Consider the following 18220-nt stretch of genomic DNA (forward strand, 5'->3'; position numbering starts at 1 on the left):
TGTCTGTTGCTCCTATAGCAGCCCTTCAGGAACGGGGGAGGGAGGAAGGATAATGTGGGGAGCCAGAACAGGGAGAATGCAAGACTGATGAGGAGAACTTGGTTGGGCAAAGGGAGGATGAAGTGAGGTCTTGAGGGCTGAACCTTCTGTTAATCCTGCCTTTCCCCTGTTCCCTGGCCTCGGATTCCACTTATCTGCCTCCATACCTCTGACTCTTCAGTCCTCTGAATAGCCTGGCAAGACGGAAGTTTGAAGAGCCAAGAAGGCACACAGGGGGTAGGGGGAGGAGAGAGCATCCCAGGGAATGAAAAACTCCTTCCCTCCTGCATGGGGTATAACTATTCCCAAGAGTCAAAAAACAAGCCAAAATTAAATTCCCAGATGAAAAGCTCTCAAGATAGTTACTGATCTGCACCGTCAGCTGTATGTTAAGAGTTAACTAAACTGCAGGAATGTAATAATGATTGGGAAAACATGCATTAGCAGCCCAGGAAATGTAGAATTAAAGTAAATGGAAGAGACTCAAACGTTTGAAAGCATGAAAATACCCAATTAAATTAAAACCCAAACAACCTTCACTCTGCCCCTGTAGTGAGGCTCTGGGGAAAACTGATTTTGTTTTTTCCCCCTCTAAGCAACCATTTAATTTCAGCAGGAAGCAGAGACACTAGAACGTTTTCCATAATGAAGAGTAAACGCCAGCCATTGTACATCCCTGCACTCACTGCAGAAAAAGGATATATTTAACCAGGTGATGGGCCACATTGTGTTCAGCTACTGTGAATTCTGAAAAGGAAGGTGGGGAGAAGACAAAAGGTCTCTTCCCCTCCACACCTGTCCACCCCGGATGCAGCAACCCAGTGCAATCACAAGCCCTGGGCTGCTTGAGCATAAGGATGGCATGAGGCTTGCACCTACTGTGTCACTAGTCTCTCCAGAGGGGGTGGGGAGAGCAGGTCCAGGCCCTGCCTTACTTCCACACCATCCACCAGTCCTAGCCAGGGGCTGGAAATAGAGCATGCTGCATCCTAACACAGGATGGCATGGTGGCCAAGCTCCCTCCGTATTCAAGAGACATTATGCCTGCCTGATTCTCCTGGGATGACCCTGGTGCAGGGTAGTGCTTTAAAGGTCCAACTGAGCATTTATAATCCACCTGCGAATCTCCATTGTATCCTGTTATGAATCCGCATACAATATAAGAATTGCCATGCTTTGTCCTGACTTCACAAATTAATCTTCATGTTGCATCTCACTCCTTAAAAGCTGTTACTTTTATTGATGTCAGTGGTTGAATCTTAAATACAAGAGTTTCCATACACTGAATCAGCTAGGCTTGTGGAGTCAGGAAGAGTAAGTGACTATCAAGCACACACTTTCATTCACAGTTGCACACACGAGCCATGTCTGCCTCGCAGTTCGTGATAATATGCACCACACTTTGACAGTGGGTTATGAAACTTCGTCGTAGGATCTCAAGTAGGCTGGCTTGGAAAGCTTCCTCAGCTTTTCTTGGTTTCGAAATGTACGACCACGTTGTGGGGCGAGACCCAGAGGAGGCAGATGAATCTACACACACAAAAATAAAGCTAAACGTTCTTGTGCAGGCTGATAAACTGAAACCCCACTCAGAGATCAGGAGACATTCTGATAGCAGGACTCTTGCAGTGTTTTCACTCACACTTGGAAACCATTTCCTCCCATGTTGGAGAGAACAGATACCTAACCACCAGGTTATTTACTTATATTTCTATCAGAGCCTATTTCCCAGTTGATTACTATTACATTTAACTTTCAAGCCCTATGTGTGTGTTGTATGCATAGAGCCTTACCAAATTCATGGTCCATTTTGGTCAATTTCATGATCATAGGATTTTTTTAAAATAATAAATTTCATGATTTCAGCTATTTAAATCTGAAATTTCAGTGTTGTAATTGTAGGGGTCCTGACCCAAAAAGGAGTTGAGGGGGTCGCAAGGTTATTGTAGGGGGATATGTGGTACTGCTACCCTTCTGCGCTGCTGCTGGCAGCCGCGCTGCCTTCAGAGCTGGGCAGCTGGAGAGCGGCAGCTGCTGGCCGGGAGCCCAGCTCTGAAGGCAGAGCCACCGCCAGCAGCAGCGCAGAAGTAAGGATGGCCTGGTATGATATTGCCACCCTTACTTCTGCGTTGCTGCCTGCAGAGTTGGACCCTCAGTCAGTAGCCGCCACTCTCTGGCTGCCCGGCTCTGAAGACAGAGCTGCTGCCAGTAGCAGCGTAGAAGTAAGGATGGGATGGGATGGTATTGCCACACTTAATTATGCATTGCTGCGGGCAGGGTGCTCAGTGCCCAGCCAACAGCTGCCGTTTGCTGGCTACCCAGCTCTGAAGGCAGCGCAGAAGTAAGGGTGGCAATACCATGACTCCCCAATATAACCTTGTGATCCCCCTGCAACTCCCTTTTGGGTCAGGATCCCCAATTGGAGAAGCACTGGTCTCCCCCATGAAATCTACATAGTATAGGGTAAAAACCCACACAAGACCAGATTTCACAGGGGGAGACTAGATTTCATGGTCCGTGATGCATTTTTCATGGCTGAGAATTTGGTAGGGCCCTATGTATACAATAGCTAGGTACCCAGTCTAGTCCTTTAAATTATAACCTTTTGTCGCATTGTGTTTTATAGTTTCACATCAAATGATGATACATCATTTGCTGAAATAGTACTGAATAGGATATTCCAGTAAAATGGTTTTATAGGATCCAGATTTACAGTTTTATCAGAAGAGTTGGGACCAAAGTATAGGATCACAAACCAATAGAGAAGGAAGTACGATATATACCATAAATTATAAAGGTGGTTAAGTGGTTGTGTTTTATTACTAACCACGTAGCAAACAACAAAGCAACCCCAAGCTGTACGTACTCCATCTACTACCTTATTGCTGATTCGGGTTTATAGTGATAATATACACCATATGAAAAGCCCAATTAGTCACTGAGTCTACAAACAGAGAAATGGGTGACAGTCTTTTAGTTTTGAAAGTCTTTGTACCTCAGAGGTAAATATAAAATTGTTAGTGGGAACCATATAGCTAATCCCCTGCCCCCACAATGATTGAAAGAGGTAGGTGTAAATAGCCAAACGTTCCTGTCTGAGGATGAAAGACTTAAAGATAGCTATTAAAATGAAAATATTAGTAAAATCACTTAGTGAAGCAGCAATATTCTTAAAATTTATACACTCTCTAAAGATCCTCTAATCTATATGTATCAGAGCTTTTCTAGGGCTTGATCCTGCAAGGTGTTTGATCCCCTAGAGAATATAAATTTCAAAGCCCTCCCCAGGTTCAGCTAAAAAGGGATATATTAGGGGATTATTAAATTGGATTATGATTTTCTTGAAAGGAAAGAGACCTATGAAGGTGAAATGTAATGAATTGGAATGGAGGGGAAGTCTCTCTGGATGACAAAGGAAAGGATGAAATAAATGAATGATACACAGGAAACACCATTGCACAGTGAAACAAAACACAGGACCCTGCTACAACTCCTTGTTTAAACAAGTCAACAAGCAACCTCAACGTTTAAACAAGTCACTTCCATTAATGTATGATTTCCAGAACAGCAGGAGGAGGGGTGGAAAAGGACCCACAGATACACCAGCCCTGCCTCCCAACAACCAGACTTGATCTAATATAACCAGGATTCAGTGTAGGCTACCAAAAAAAACCCAAAAACAACCCTATGATATTTACGCAATTGCTCAAAAGTTGACAGGCCAACTATTTCTAATCTTTCATCTGGAAAGATTTTTAACCACTAGATTTGTTAGACAGACAAGATGGGTGAGGTAATATCTTTGACTGGACCAACTTCTGTTGGTGAGAGAGACAAGCTTTGGAACCACACACAGCTCTTCCACTGGTCTGGGAAACAATGAGGGTCACAAGGTGGCACAGATTATTTAGCGCACATTCTAAGGGACCATTCAAGGCAGAATGGCCTGTTAACACCTCTGCATTCATAAGACAAAAGGAAGTTAGTGGGTTACTGATTGTTGTAATAAGCCATAAATGCAGTGTCTCTATTCAGTCCATGATTTTTAGTGTCTAGCAGAGTTATGAATGTAACCTCCCAGGCTTGTCTTTTCCTTGTATTTAGTGGTGACACTCAAAGTACCTTTCCCAGATATGTAGATGAGCCCTCCATGGTTCCAATAAAAGATATTACCTCACCCACCTTCTCTCTAATGTCCTGGGACCGACATGGCTACAACTACACTGCATACACTAGATTTGTTGTCATTACCAGTTTATGAACACTCATCCAGAAGTCAAAACTGCCTTAACTAAAATATCCACTGCTTGCTGAATAAGGGACTAAATACACACTGTTGTAGACGTTGTCTGGATTCACACTCACAGGTCTTGGGTAGGGAATGTGATAGTGAAGTCCGATTTCTACTCTTGCCTTGCATTCTTCTATACACTGTTTAATCAGCTCTGGATCTGTTAGCTAATCAAACAAATAAATGTAAAAAGGGAAAGTGTAGAAATTAGTACTTGTGATTTAGAATCATGCACATCTACATGATTTACTTTTTTGGTTTGTTTTGTTTTTATTTTTAAAAGTAGGACATTGATTTCCTTGTCCCTAGAAATATAGCTAGAATGATTCTCCAGTTCATTGCCATGTCATACTAGTCCCAGAGATCATGGGACAATCCCAACACTTTGGGAAAGCCTGTGCATGCATTTACTTATCTTTATGTCCAGAGAAGTCATTAAAGGTAAAATTCCCCTCAGATCCATCCAGCAGTTCTTGACTCATACGGCTGACAGCTAGGGGCCTCGAGGAGGAGCAGGATATCAGAGCTTAGATTTACTGTGAGGGTCTGAGGAGATTTTTACTCTAACATGTTAATAAGTATCATCTGTAAAAAGAAGATGCACGTGTACATCAATACACTTATGGAAAGAACACTAGTGGTCAAAAATAAATTGAGCCATTTACATATATCTATATAGGAGCTGGAGAAAAATATAAAACATTTAGGGCCATGGCCTGCCATCATTCCATGCGTACAACTCCTTCTGAAGCCAATAAAGGTGTTGTGTAAAAAGTTCAGTGGTAAAATATAGTCCTAAACAAGATCTAGAAAGTGAATGCAAGTGGTATCAATTCCCATATAACAATGGGACTCTAATATGATGAAGGCGAAAAAGCATCAGTTCTAACCATTGAAGTCCACATGTTTGTGCTCTCTGTACAAGGAAGGAGAGGTTTTAAATTCCAAATACTGTATTACTTAAAAACTTTGTGCACACTTTCTATAGAAAAAAAACCTTTTAAAGAAAGTGCCAATAATTACTGTATGATCAGCAAAATCAGCAGGTGAAGGCGCTACGGAATTCTGCCTGCCAGCAGTTCAGAAAGCTAGACAAAAGCATCAGGAAAGATCCAAAGCTGCTTCAGACAACAATTCCACAGGCAGTATACTTGCAGATAACTTTTTTCCTCCTCCTTGGCAATTTCTTGTAAAGGTCTCTAGACCTTTCTAACCTCCTAAAGTAACTAATGAAGAAAACTAGAAGGATTCAAGATTTCTTCTTTGGGGAGGTTTGAATTAGATCTTGCATGATGAAATTCAACAAAGACGAGTGCAAAGTACTCCACTTAGGAAGGCAAAATCAAATGCACAGCTACAAAATGGAGAATACTGGCTAAGCAGCAGTACTGCAAAAGAGGATCTGGGGGTTATAGAAGATCACAAATTGTATATAAGCCAACAGTGCAAAAAAGGCTAATATCATTCTGGTTGTATTAACTGGAGTGCCATATGTAAGACATAGGAGGTAACTGTTCTGCTTGGCACTCGTGTGGCCTCCGATGGAGAACTGTGTTGAGTTTAGGGTACCACAGTTTAGGAAAGATGTGGACAAACTGGAGAGTGCAGAGGAGAGCTACAAAAAAGTTAAAAGGTTTAGAAAAACCTCATCTACAAGGAAAGGTTTAAAAAAAAACTGGGTATGTTTCATCTTGATAGAAGAACAGGTTAGACAAACACCTGACAGGGATGGTCTAGGTGTGCATCAACTCCTGCTGGGGGCTCGACTCGATGACCTCTCAAGGCCCTTGTGATGGATATTGCCACTGCATGCAATATCGAAGGAAACATATTGTATTAAGTTGTTGGGGGGAAGGTTACCACAGCTCCTCCAAGAAATAAAAATGGGGGTGGGGGAATTAAGGTGCATCACTCAGGCTGTAAATATCTCCAGAGGTACCACCCTTGGGGAGGCTTGCACTTACTGGTTCAGACGGGGTTTTCAGAGACCAGCAGACAAAGGCCTTTTTGTATAAAAAGCCGGAGTATAAACGGACACTGGACCTTTTGATTCAGTAAGTGGACAGGACCCTGTGTCAAGGGGGGTTCCCAGCCCTTACAGAAGGGTTGGAAGGATTGACTGACTTACCAGGACCCCATAAGACTGATGGGTGAGCTCTGGTAAGCTTTTAGCATGTGTATAGGAACTAGGTTTTTATATGGTCTCTTTGCCTAACAGGTGACTGCTGGGAGCTTAGGTGGGTGTCCTTAAGGAGGACCAGGTCAGGGGTCAAAAGGTGCAGTTAACCCTGAATCTGCAACAGTCCTTCCAGCCCTACATTTCTATAAATTTCCAAACTGGAGACGATTTTGGGAACTCAACTCTCTTGTAAACGTTTTTCCAACCATTGAAACAAAACAGGGTGCAAAGAATGAATCACAGACTAACTCTGAAAGCCAGACAGAGATGCACTTACATCTTTGTTTTTTTGGAATAAGGTTTTGGCTTCATTTATAATGTACTGTTTCTCTTTAATAGTGTCTTCCATCTGTCCTGATGCAGACTGCCATTTTTTGGCTATTCTAAATATCCTGCGGTAAAGGCCAAGAACTTCTTGTCGTGCAACTGATGTCATCTTAAGAAAAAAACAGAAAAGAAACATATGCATAAACATTTGGGTTTATAAAAGGCCACCAAACATATGTATATCTTTCACACAATCTTTAATTAGTTTTACAAATATTTCCTCTCTCTCTCTGAGATCTGCTGAGTAATGTGAAAAGAAGTGGAATAGCTGTAAACAATGGTTACCTGCCAACCCTTGGGAACATTCACACTCTATATAAGAAAGGAAAAATGCCTACTCTCTAATGTCCCAATCCAGCAGAGCATTGAAACGTACTTAAGCCTGTCCCTATTCAGCAAAGAGCTTAAGCACATGCTTAACTCCCATTGACATCAACAGGATTTATACATGTGCTTAAAGTTAAGCACTTGCCTATGTGCTTTGCTAAATCAGGGTCTTGGATCCAGGACACCTGGGTTCTATTCTTGGATCTTACTTTGGACAAGTCACTTAAACAAGTCTCATCTAAGTCCTCTCTGTAAAATGGGTATAATAATGCTTACCCACCTTTGCAAAGCATTTTGAGACTACAAATGAAAAAGCACTGATGTTGTGGAAGGCAAGATGTTTCTCACGTGTTCATAACACCATTTCTGATGATGTATTCCAATGTGGAAATAATTAGATTAAAGATAACAGAGGTAGCATGGCGTGAGCACTGGACTAGAAGCTAGAAATTTCTGAGTTCTAATCCTGGCTCTGCCACGTCTGCCTCTGTGGACTCTGACAAGTCAATTATGACCTGATTGTCAAATGGCTAAGCAGCCATGCTGCCCATTGAACTGAACAGAATATGCAGCTACTCAGGACTTTTAGAAATCAGGGCTGAATTCCTAGCCCCGCTGAGGTCAATGGGAGTTTTGCCACTGACTTGAACAGAGCCAACATTTCACCCACGCCAATAACCTCCAAATCCACTGCTGATCAGATCTTCATGAATAAGACTTCAGCTTCAGGAATTCCAAAACTCTGAGTTGCAAAACTGTCAAAGATACTTTAGTGTCCAAAAATGTAAAATGCTGCAACATGATGAAATGAGTATGTGAAAGCAAAGGCTTATGATGAACACATGGAAAAACCACTATCAGTGGGGAGACATTAACTGTCAGCATCTCGGGATACATTTGATGACCAGGTAGCTCTGTGACTGACTCTACCCTGAAGTCAGAGACCTACACTCTGGTGAGTATGTTCCCACCATGTGTGACAATGACTGGTATTTTGGAGAGCAGGAGGATATTCTGAATTACTTTAACTTGCCCATGAGATCTGAAGTGGTTGAGCTCGCCACATGAATATTAGCTACACTGTCAACTAGCTTTTATCAACAATTTTCCAGTGCAACCAAATTGTGCCCTCAAACATGCACTTACTGAGCTCTCTCACTGAAATCAATGGGTGCTACACACATTAATCTGAAAGCAGAATTTCACCCTCGGATACTGTTGCCCAGTGCTTAGTCTTTAGTTCACAGAAATTGTTAGCATAAAAAGACAAACTTTTTTGTTTCATGACTTGTCGGGGATTCTCAGGAATACAGACATAATGGTGTCTTTCTAATGTTCCTCCTCTTACTAGAGACTATTTTTTTTTTTTGAAGGAATGGATATAAAATGTTTAACTAGTCATTTTCTCTTTGATTAGAGAGAAAAATTATTCTTTTTGCACAACTAAAAGTTTTTCATATAACGTCTTGCTAAATATGTGTTTATGCTAATGCTAGAAAACAAGAACACAGATAATATAGGCCTCAGTTCTGCAAACACTTGCATACATGCTTAGCTTTATGCACATAAATAGTTCCCTTTCAGTTAATTGAAGCACTGATGGTGTCCCTAGCCTCCGTTTGCCAGAAACTGGGAATGGGCAACAGGGGATGGAGCTCTGGATGATTACCTGTTCTGTTTGTTCCCTCTGGGGCACCTGGCATTGGCCACTGTTGGAAGACCGGACACTGGGGTAGATGGACCTTTGGGTCTGACCCAGTATGGCCATTCTTATACTGTAGTTTGTATTAGTTTACATAGGACATGAAAAGACCAGTTACCGTAGTGCATTAAGGCAACGCAGAGCCATAGGCTTATCCCAGCTGGGCGCCCCTGTGCTGTGGCCCCATGGCCTCATCTCTGCTTGTAGGTAGCTGAAGGGCCACCCATGCAAGAGCTATTGGCAGGCTGTGGAGGCCTATCATTGTATTGGATACACTCTGATCAGGTTGTCAGAGGTTATCTTTGTTAGCATGAGGGCTAGAAACATACTTGGGGGCAAAGGGAGGGCAGGAAGGAGGAGGGAGAAGTTGTCTAATTTCATCATGTGACTCCAGAAGCTGGGACCCTAGGCATATACCTTTAATACATATGCTATAAGCTGGCCCTACCAGCTATTTTTTTGCACACTGTAGTTTTGGTTTTAGTGTACTCCCAAGTTTGGAAATCTCTTAGCTGTTTACAAACTAATTTCTCTTCCCACTGATTCTAACTTTTTTCATTTAACAAACAATGAATTTTTTCTCTTTTCTGTTTCACATGGAGTTGGAGTTAACACTGTTCTACTTATTTCCTTGTTTATGCATTGTCGGAGTAGAAGTAGGCTGTCGTGTTAACATATGCAATGAAGAAGGCAGAGGAAGGTAGTAATATAAAAGTGTCCTGTAAAAGTCACTGGCCAGCTTTGCAAAAATGGTCATTAACCAGCAGCTCCCACTGTTAATCTTAAGCAACAGTTTCTAACAGTTAACAGCCAGATTGTACCCAGCTCCTGCAGAGATATACAAAATAGGAAGTTGATACTGTACAAGGAAGCCCCTCCCACTTCCCAGAGCAGTTATAAGAACAAATACACCAAAATACAAACTATGGCTGGATTCTGATTTGAGTAACACCAATGTAAATCTGAAGTAACTCAATGATGGCAAGGGTTAATCTGAATGTACACCACTGTAAATCATCCCAGAATCTAGCCTCAGGTGTAAGAGGGTCCAACCCTTATGAAAGTCTCATAATGATGGGTGGTAATTTGGTCAAAAACTAAGAGCGAGTGGTCAAGTAATGTAACTTGCACTGATCTAGGATTCAGTGGATGTGCAAAGTGCATTTGTTATACACTGAGTGGATAGAGAGAAACAGCAGGAAAACCACTAACAGGAGAGTGTAAGATAATTGTTTGTAGTGTTATAACCATGTTGGTCCCAGGATATTAGAGAGGCAAGGGGGGTGAGGTAATATCTTTTATTGGACCAACTTCTGTTGGTAAAAGAGACAAGCTTTCCAGCTACACATAGCTGAGGATGAGCCTGTCCCTTTTACCAACAGAAGTTGGTCTAATAAAAGGTCATGTAACATCTTACTCTGACTAGGTGGGTGCAGTAAGGGGACCCTACCTTATTTTACACTTCCTGTTAGTTGCTACTTAACTTCTACTTGTCTCCTTGGTGTGTAAGTCAGAAGTGTTTTGCACACCCACTGTATGCCAAGTGGGAGGAGGTAACACCACTGTACCACTAACACACCTTTTGTGATAGTTACAACCACTTTTTAACTTACACACCATTTACTTCTTTGCAGAATGTGGCCCATAAAGGATAACTACAGGCATGTGTTTTCAAAGTTTATGGCCCCTTGTTGTTTTGGCTGAACTTTATAATAGCAATACAAATATCAGGTGGTGATCACAAAAAAGAACCAGGAAAAGTGAGTGTGTGTGTGTAAAAAGCACTAATAAAAAGTTGAGTTGCAGGCCAGACCTGATCTGATTCTGTGTCTTTGGAGATGCACCAAATATGTCAGCATGCAGTTTCAAGAAAGAGTTTGTTGGGTGCTGTGACTAGCAGTTTTGAAAACAACCTTGTAAGACAGAGATATTGGGCCATATCATGCCTGTGATCAGTATGCAAACTCCCATTGTTATCAGCGGGCAGATCAGGCACATGAGATGGTCCATTGTATCCAAAACTGCAAAGAAACCTTGAGTAGTTAATGAATTACTGCATGCTGAAAATGTAAACTTTTTTGTTGACAATTAAAACAAAGAATCTTGTAGATCTTAAAACCTAAGAATATATCTTTCAAAAACAAATACAGATTCCTTTGAGGGTTTAGTACAGTTGATCCTAAGTTCCAAAATTAAATAATACAGTGAAATCTTCAAAGTTTTGCCATGTGTAGAATGCCATGGAATTTAGATGAAGTGTTCTATATAAATACATGTTAAAAACCCTGTCCTTGAATTGCCCCTATTGCATAGAGCCTAAGCCACACTAGGGGCTAGGGAAGAGGTGCAGGGATGACTGAGGCCTCTCAAATGCAAGCAGCCAAATTACAACTGCCTCCTGGGTGACATGCTTTGGAGGGAGAAGATACTCTTTATCTTCCTACTCCCCACAATGCACCTGTGTTAAGACAGCCATAATTTAGCTGTACATCTGTTTACTTCTGTCCATCCTTATTAAGTCAAAGATCATCTACTGACTTTAAGTATCAAATCTGTATCAAATCCAGCATGTACCTAGGATTTTAAGAAAGGAAGGGTGTTAAGTAGTATTTTAATAAGAGGAAATAGAAACTTTAACAATGGATCTCTTCTTCTACATCCTTTTTAACCTGGATGCTCATTAATATTGCACAAACGCTTGATTTGGTGCTGACACTATATTTGTTTGGGGAAAAAGTATAACTCTATAGGGAACAGTTTAAAACAGCAGCTTTGATATTGTCAAATATAATGTTTACATTGAAGAGCAGCATAGCTTCTCTTTCACATCATCAGCTATTTGACTGTTTGCTACTGGCAAGGAGTTCTGAAATTATTTAAATAAATTATTCAAGTCAAATAAATTATTTGACAGTCTATTGGATCAAAACTGATCAGATGTCTATAATGGAAGTAAATCATTTATTTGAACATCGTATACAACATTGTTTCTATCCAGGTTGAATGTGATGGCTTCTTGTACCACTGTATTTTTAATACCACTCTTGGGCTACTGTTCATTTAAAAAATGCAAGAACTGTGTATCAAGCTTTTTATTTTAGAGCTCAGTGATAACACTTAGCTAAGTGGTAACCCACAATTTCTCTCCAGCTGGTAGATGTGACATGCAATCATTCACTCCATTTCACAGCTATCCATGGTAACAAAGTCACTAAAACAAATTCATCCCTGGTCTAATTGTATTGAAGTAAAGCCCCTGGATTTACAAAAGTGTTGAATTGGCTCATAATTTCCATAAGGGACAACAGCTGTAACAGTTAGCTCCTGTAAGTCTGTGAGAAGAGGAGAAATCAAGGATTCTTGGGATGACTGAGAAGATGGCATTCCCCAATAATATTAATCTCAGAATCCAGCATTCACGTCCTATCTTTCTTCTCCAAAAAAATCAAACTGATTTAAGATTCTCCCATCTAATCTTTTGCATTACAAACGTTGTAGGATAGCCACACTGTAAGTGGCTGCATCAGCTGGGTAAAAACAATGCATTCAGCTGGCAACTCAGATGGGTTTTCATTTTTGAAATGTCTCACTCCTTCAATTTTTTTTATTTTCATCCAATCTCCAAATTTACAGCAAAATTCAAAGCCACCAAGTTCTACCTAGTGCTGGGTGAAAGCCAAACAAAACCAGAGGCCTAAATCCACCCCTATTGTAACCCCATTTACTTTATCAATGGTATAACCCTGTTGACTTCAGTGGGGTTACTCTTGAATTTGACCCAAAAGTTTGTCATGGTTTCCATCTACAATAATACATTTGTGTATTTTTTTGGTGTGAAAATAGCTTAAGTAACCAGTTTGTAATGAAAACTGGAACATGGGCAGTTTTGCCTGGTTTTGAATTCTGTTATAGAAGTTTCAGCTTTAAAACAGATGTGACCCAAGTATTACTCAACACTTCTGAGTCAGTCAGACTCTCTGCACTTGGAACTCCCATTGACTTTAGTGGTAATTCTAAAGGAGGAAGTGAAGGGGGCGGGGGCCACATGTACTATTGAGCCCTTCAAGATCAAACTTTGGTTGCTTTAAACTTTCACTAAGTATTGAATAATCCCTTGACCAGAAAGCATAAGGAACACTGAAAGCAAGAAGAATGCAACTCAAATAGTAAATCAATGGCCTAGATTTTATCACTGGCTTTCTACATAAATTCATCCAAATGGAAAGAACCAAGAATTGATTCTCCAAAACATGTAGCAGTAGCCACACTACAATAGAGCACTGATGTCTTCCTAGGAATTATGACGTGATTGGAATAACAGAGACTTGGTGGGATAACTCACATGACTGGAGTACTGTCATGGATGGATGCTCAGACTGCTCAGAGCTCCGGTATGAAACTGCAGAAAAACCTGAGAGTCTCTGGATTAAGATTAGAAGCGTGAGCAACAAGGGTGATGTCATGGTGGGAGTCTACTATAGACCACCGACCCAGGGGGATGAGGTGGATGAGGCTTTCTTCCTGCAACTCATGGAAGTTACTAGATCGCAGGCCCTGGTTCTCATGGGAGACTTCAATCACCCTGATATCTGCTGGGAGAGCAATAGAGCAGTGCACAGACAATCCAGGAAGTTTTTGGAAAGTGTAGGGGACAATTTCCTGGTGCAAGTGGTGGAGAAACCAAAAAGGGGCAGAGCTCTTCTTGACCTACTGCTAACAAACCGTGAAGAATTAGTGGGGGAAGCAAATGTGGATGGGAACCTGGGAGGCAGTGACCATGAGATGGTCGAGTTCAGGATCCTGACACAGGGAAGAAAGGAGACCAGCAGAATACGGACCCTGGACTTCAGAAAAGCAGACTTTGACTCCCTCAGGGAACTGATGGGCAGGATCCCCTGGGAGAATAACATGAGGGGGAAAGGAGTCCAGGAGAGCTGGATGTATTTTAAAGAATCCTTATTGAGGTTACAGGGACAAACCATCCCAATGTGTAGAAAGAATAGTAAATATGGCAAGCAACCAGCTTGGCTTAACAGTGAAATCCTTGCTGATCTTAAACACAAAAAAGAAGCTTTCAAGAAGTGGAAGATTGGACAAATAACTAGGGAAAAGTATGAAAATATTGCTTGGGCATGCAGGAGTGAAATCAGGAAGGCCAAATCACACCTGGAGTTGCAGCTAGCAAGAGATGTTAAGAGTAACAAGAAGGGTTTCTTCAGGTATGTCAGCAACAAGAAGAAAGTCAAGGAAAGTGTGGGCCCCTTACTGAATGAGGGAGGCAACCTAGTGACAGAGGATGTGGAAAAAGCTAACGTACTCAATGCTTTTTTTGCCTCTGTCTTCACAAACAAGGTCAGCTCCCAGACTGCTGTGCTGGGCAGCACAGCATGGGGAAGAGGTGACCAGCCCTCTGTGGAGAAAGAAGTGGTTAGGGACTATTTAGAAAAGCTGGACGAGCACAAGTCCATGGGGCCAGATGCGCTGCATCCGAGAGAGCTAAAGGAGTTGGCGGATGTGATTGCAGAGCCATTGGCTGTTATCTTTGAAAACTCATGGCGATCAGGGGAAGTCCCGGACGACTGGAAAAGGCTAATGTAGTGCCCATCTTTAAAAAGGGAAGAAGGAGGATCCAGGGAACTACAGACCAGTCAGCCTCACCTCAGTCCCTGGAAAAATCATGGAGCAAGTCCTCAAGGAATCATCCTGAAGCACTGAGAGGAGAGGAAAGTGATCAGGAACAGTAAACAAGGATTCACCAAGGGCAAGTCATGCCTGACTAATCTAATTGCCTTCTATGACGAGATAACTGGCTCTGTGGATGAGGGGAAAGCAGTGGACGTGTTGTTCCTTGACTTTAGCAAAGCTTTTGACACGGTCTCCCACAGTATTCTTGTCAGCAAGTTAAAGAAGTATGGGCTGGATGAATGGACTATAAGGTGGCTAGAAAGTTGGCTAGATTGTCGGGCTCAACGGGTAGTGATCAATGGCTCCATGTCTAGTTGGCAGCTGGTATCAAGTGGAGTGCCCCAAGGGTCAGTTCTGAGGCTGGTTTTGTTCAATATCTTCATAAATGATCTGGAGGATGGTGTGGATTGCACCCTCAGCAAGTTTGCAGATGACACTAAACTGGGAGGAGAGGTAGATACGCTGGAGGGCAGGGATAGGATACAGAGGGCCCTAGACAAATTAGAGGATTGGGCCAAAAGAAATCTGATGAGGTTCAACAAGGACAAGTGCAGAGTCCTGCACTTAGGACAGAAGAATCCCATGCACCGCTACAGCCTAGGGACCGAATGGCTCGGCAGCAGTTCTGCAGAAAAGGACCTAGGGGTGACAGTGGACGAGAAGCTGGATATAAGTCAACAGTGTGCCCTTGTTGCCAAGAAGGCCAATGGCATTTTGGGATGTATAAGTAGGGGCATTGCCAGCAGATTGAGGGACGTGATCGTTCCCCTCTATTCGACATTGGTGAGGCCTCATCTGGAGTACTGTGTCCAGTTTTGGGCCCCACACTATAAGAAAGGATGTGGAAAAATTGGAAAATGTCCAGCGGAGGGCAACAAAAATGATTAGGGGTCTGGAACACATGCCTTATGAGGAGAGGCTGAGGGAACTGGGATCGTTTAGTCTGCGGAAGAGAAGAATAAGGGGGGGATTTGATAGCTGCTTTCAACTACCTGAAAGGGGGTTCCAAAGAGGATGGATCTAGACTGTTCTCAGTGGTAGCAGATGACAGAACGAGGAGTAATGGTCTAAAGTTGCAGTGGGGGAGGTTTAGATTGGATATTAGGAAAAACTTTTTCACTAGGAGGGTGGTGAAACACTGGAATGTGTTACGTAGGGAGGTGGTGGAATCTCCTTCCTTAGAAGTTTTTAAGGTCAGGCTTGACAAAGCTCTGGCCGGGATGATTTAGTTGGGGATTGGTCCTGCTTTGAGTAGGGGGTTGGACTAGATGACCTCCTGAGGTCCCTTCCAACCCTGATATTCTATGATTCTATGCAGCACTACATGTGACTAAATGGAAAAGATCTAGTCCAGGACTAATCCTATAAAGTCAAATAGTTTTGAGTTTGCCAGTTCAGGATTGTTAATGGTTTGTCCAGTCTAACTAGCACATGTGGATCTTGCGTCCTACCTACCCTGTATTTTCTAATAAAAGTGAAACACTGAAGAGAGAAATCATTCAGGTTATTATAGGGGAAGGAATTTTATTGCTTCAAATATTTTTAAACCTCTCCTGACACTGAAAACATACAGTGGTCATAAGCAGTCAAGGGCAATACTGATTTTAACTTTGCTACCAATTCAAAAATGGCATGGGCTTGTTTTCCTGGCTTTTAATGTCTTTTTCCCCCCTCCTACCTTGTTTGGTTCTTAATCGTTATCACAATCCGAGAAGAGAGTTTTAATGCTGTGTGGCAAATTTAGCCCATGGAATAAAATCTCAAGTATCCTTATACGACCTTACTTATATAATAGAGGCATATAAAATATGAGACTGTGAACATGAAGTAAAGTATAGATTTATGCACCTTATTTGCTTCTTGGCTCTAAGCTGAAGGCAACTGAATGCATGAAGAGAAATAAGTAGATTTCCTAAAACTGGAACAGTTCCCAAACACAAGAATAGGTATAAATAATAATGCCATAATGATTCTGACTTTTTTTAATTCTGTGGCTCCTTTACAAGTGAGCTTCTTACATGCACTACCATCCCTTCCATCCTCCACTGCTTGGTTCTCAAAACATTTCCAAGATGTGCTCTGCAGACTACTGTTGGCTCCTGGGCCACGATAAGAGAACCACAGCACTAGAGAATGTTTTAAAAGCTTAAATATATGCATTTAGTTTTAATGTTTTAAAAAAAAAATGTCCTCACTTTCATTTATACTGAACTCATCAGAGCTTGCCCAATAACTAGTTCTTGGGACCCTCAGTGGAAGTAGGACTTCAAGTGGGTGTAGTTTTATCCACATGTGGAGGCTGCAAGAACCTTTGTTTGCAGGGAATCTGCTAGCCTTATGGGCCCCAACCTGGAGAAAACAGGAAAAGGAGGCCCTGCACAGGGACGCTCCACCGGTGCAAGCAGTGAGGTCCAAAGTGCAGAACCATGAGCCCTTGGGCTGAGGATGAGATGAGGAATCCCCATTGTGATGTTTGCAGGAAGCTGGCTCTTGGATGCAAGAGCCCCTGCTTCTCTATGATTGGAGTCTCTGTAGGCACCAGGGGTACCCATTACCCTGGCTGCACAGAGACCCGTAGGCAGGTGAAGACCTACTTTGCTATGACAGGAGGTAATCTGAGTAGGGTTGCCAACTTTGGTTGGACAAATTCCTGGAGATTTCATCACATGACATAATCTTTCATTTAAAATTAATGTTTAATTGCTGGAGACTCCCGGACAATCCTGGGGGGTTGGCAACCCTACATTTGAGCGAGTGGCATTGGACCTGGTGCACCTGGGCACGGCAGTGCTCAGAGCTGGCTGGGCTCCAGTTCTGCCAGGACTGAGGGGCAGTCGGGCCAAAGTGGCTGCCCTGGGCAGCTGCCCAGCTTGCCTGGAGCTAGAGAGGCCACTGGGTGCAGGAGAGCAGGGGTGCCTTTACACCAAGGGTTCTCAACCTTTTTGTTTCTGAGTCCCACTCACCCCCAACATGCTATAAAAACTCCATGGCCCAGCTGTGCCCCAACAACTGGTTTTCTGCATTAGGGGGTAGCGAGCAGGGCAGCTGCCTGGGGCCCCAGACCCAGGCTTTACCTTCAGCCCCGGCGGGAGGGCTCAGGGACCCGGGCTTCAGCTTTCTGCCCTGAGCCCCAGCGCGGCGAACACCGGCCCTGCTTGGCGGTCCCTCAGGGGGGCCCGGAGCCCTGGCTGAGACCCGCGGGGCCTTGCTGTGATACTAGCAGAGGCAGCGCCCCCAGCCCCCTTCTCCTGCTCTGGGCCAGTCCGCAGGGAGCCGTCCCAGGGGCCCCCTCAGCGCCCCCGGGCGGAGAGGACAGCACCCCACGCGTTACTCTCCCGGGCGCCTTCAAGGCTGGACTGTACCAATGTAACAGGCTGGGGGGAGGAGAGTTGGCAACACCAGTCCACAGAATACCAGTTTAGGCCTTCTCTTCATCCCCGCATCGATCTCTTTCCCCTCCAACTTCCCTTCATTCTTTACCTTCAGGACTAAGCACCCTCTCGCCCTCCTCCACACAATTCCCCCCTTCCTCACGCAGTGGTTCACTCCAGCCTAGAATCCCCACTCACCACGGCCGGGGTGGGGTAGGTTTCTTGCCCTCTCTTTCCCTCACTGTACGTGCAGCGTCGGGACGCTCTGCTGCGTGCTGCCGCCACACGCAACCAGCTGA

At 43.2% G+C, this 18220-nt stretch overlaps 1 protein-coding gene across 8 annotated transcripts; it reads right to left on the reverse strand.

Moving 5' to 3' along the window:
* Positions 1-1256: 1256 nt before the first annotated feature.
* Positions 1257-18207, reverse strand: LYRM1 (LYR motif containing 1). 8 transcript variants are annotated; one of them, XM_075132731.1, is made up of 5 exons: positions 18120-18154; positions 16399-16468; positions 6787-6945; positions 4374-4497; positions 1257-1569 (listed from the first exon to the last, which is right to left on the reverse strand). In XM_075132731.1, exons 3-5 carry the CDS (start codon positions 6943-6945, stop codon positions 1379-1381), a joined length of 474 nt encoding a protein of 157 aa, XP_074988832.1. In that variant the 5' UTR covers positions 16399-16468; positions 18120-18154; the 3' UTR covers positions 1257-1378. The 8 variants fall into 8 exon arrangements, with proteins under 8 accessions (XP_074988832.1, XP_074988831.1, XP_074988830.1 ...); XM_075132730.1 differs by lacking the exon at positions 18120-18154 and adding an exon at positions 17625-17973; XM_075132729.1 differs by lacking the exon at positions 16399-16468 and having other exon boundaries at positions 18120-18207.
* Between the last annotated feature and the right edge of the window lie 13 nt (positions 18208-18220).

Source organism: Caretta caretta, chromosome 10 (genome assembly GCF_965140235.1).
Source record: "Caretta caretta isolate rCarCar2 chromosome 10, rCarCar1.hap1, whole genome shotgun sequence".
NCBI classification, from domain to species: domain Eukaryota; kingdom Metazoa; phylum Chordata; order Testudines; family Cheloniidae; genus Caretta; species Caretta caretta.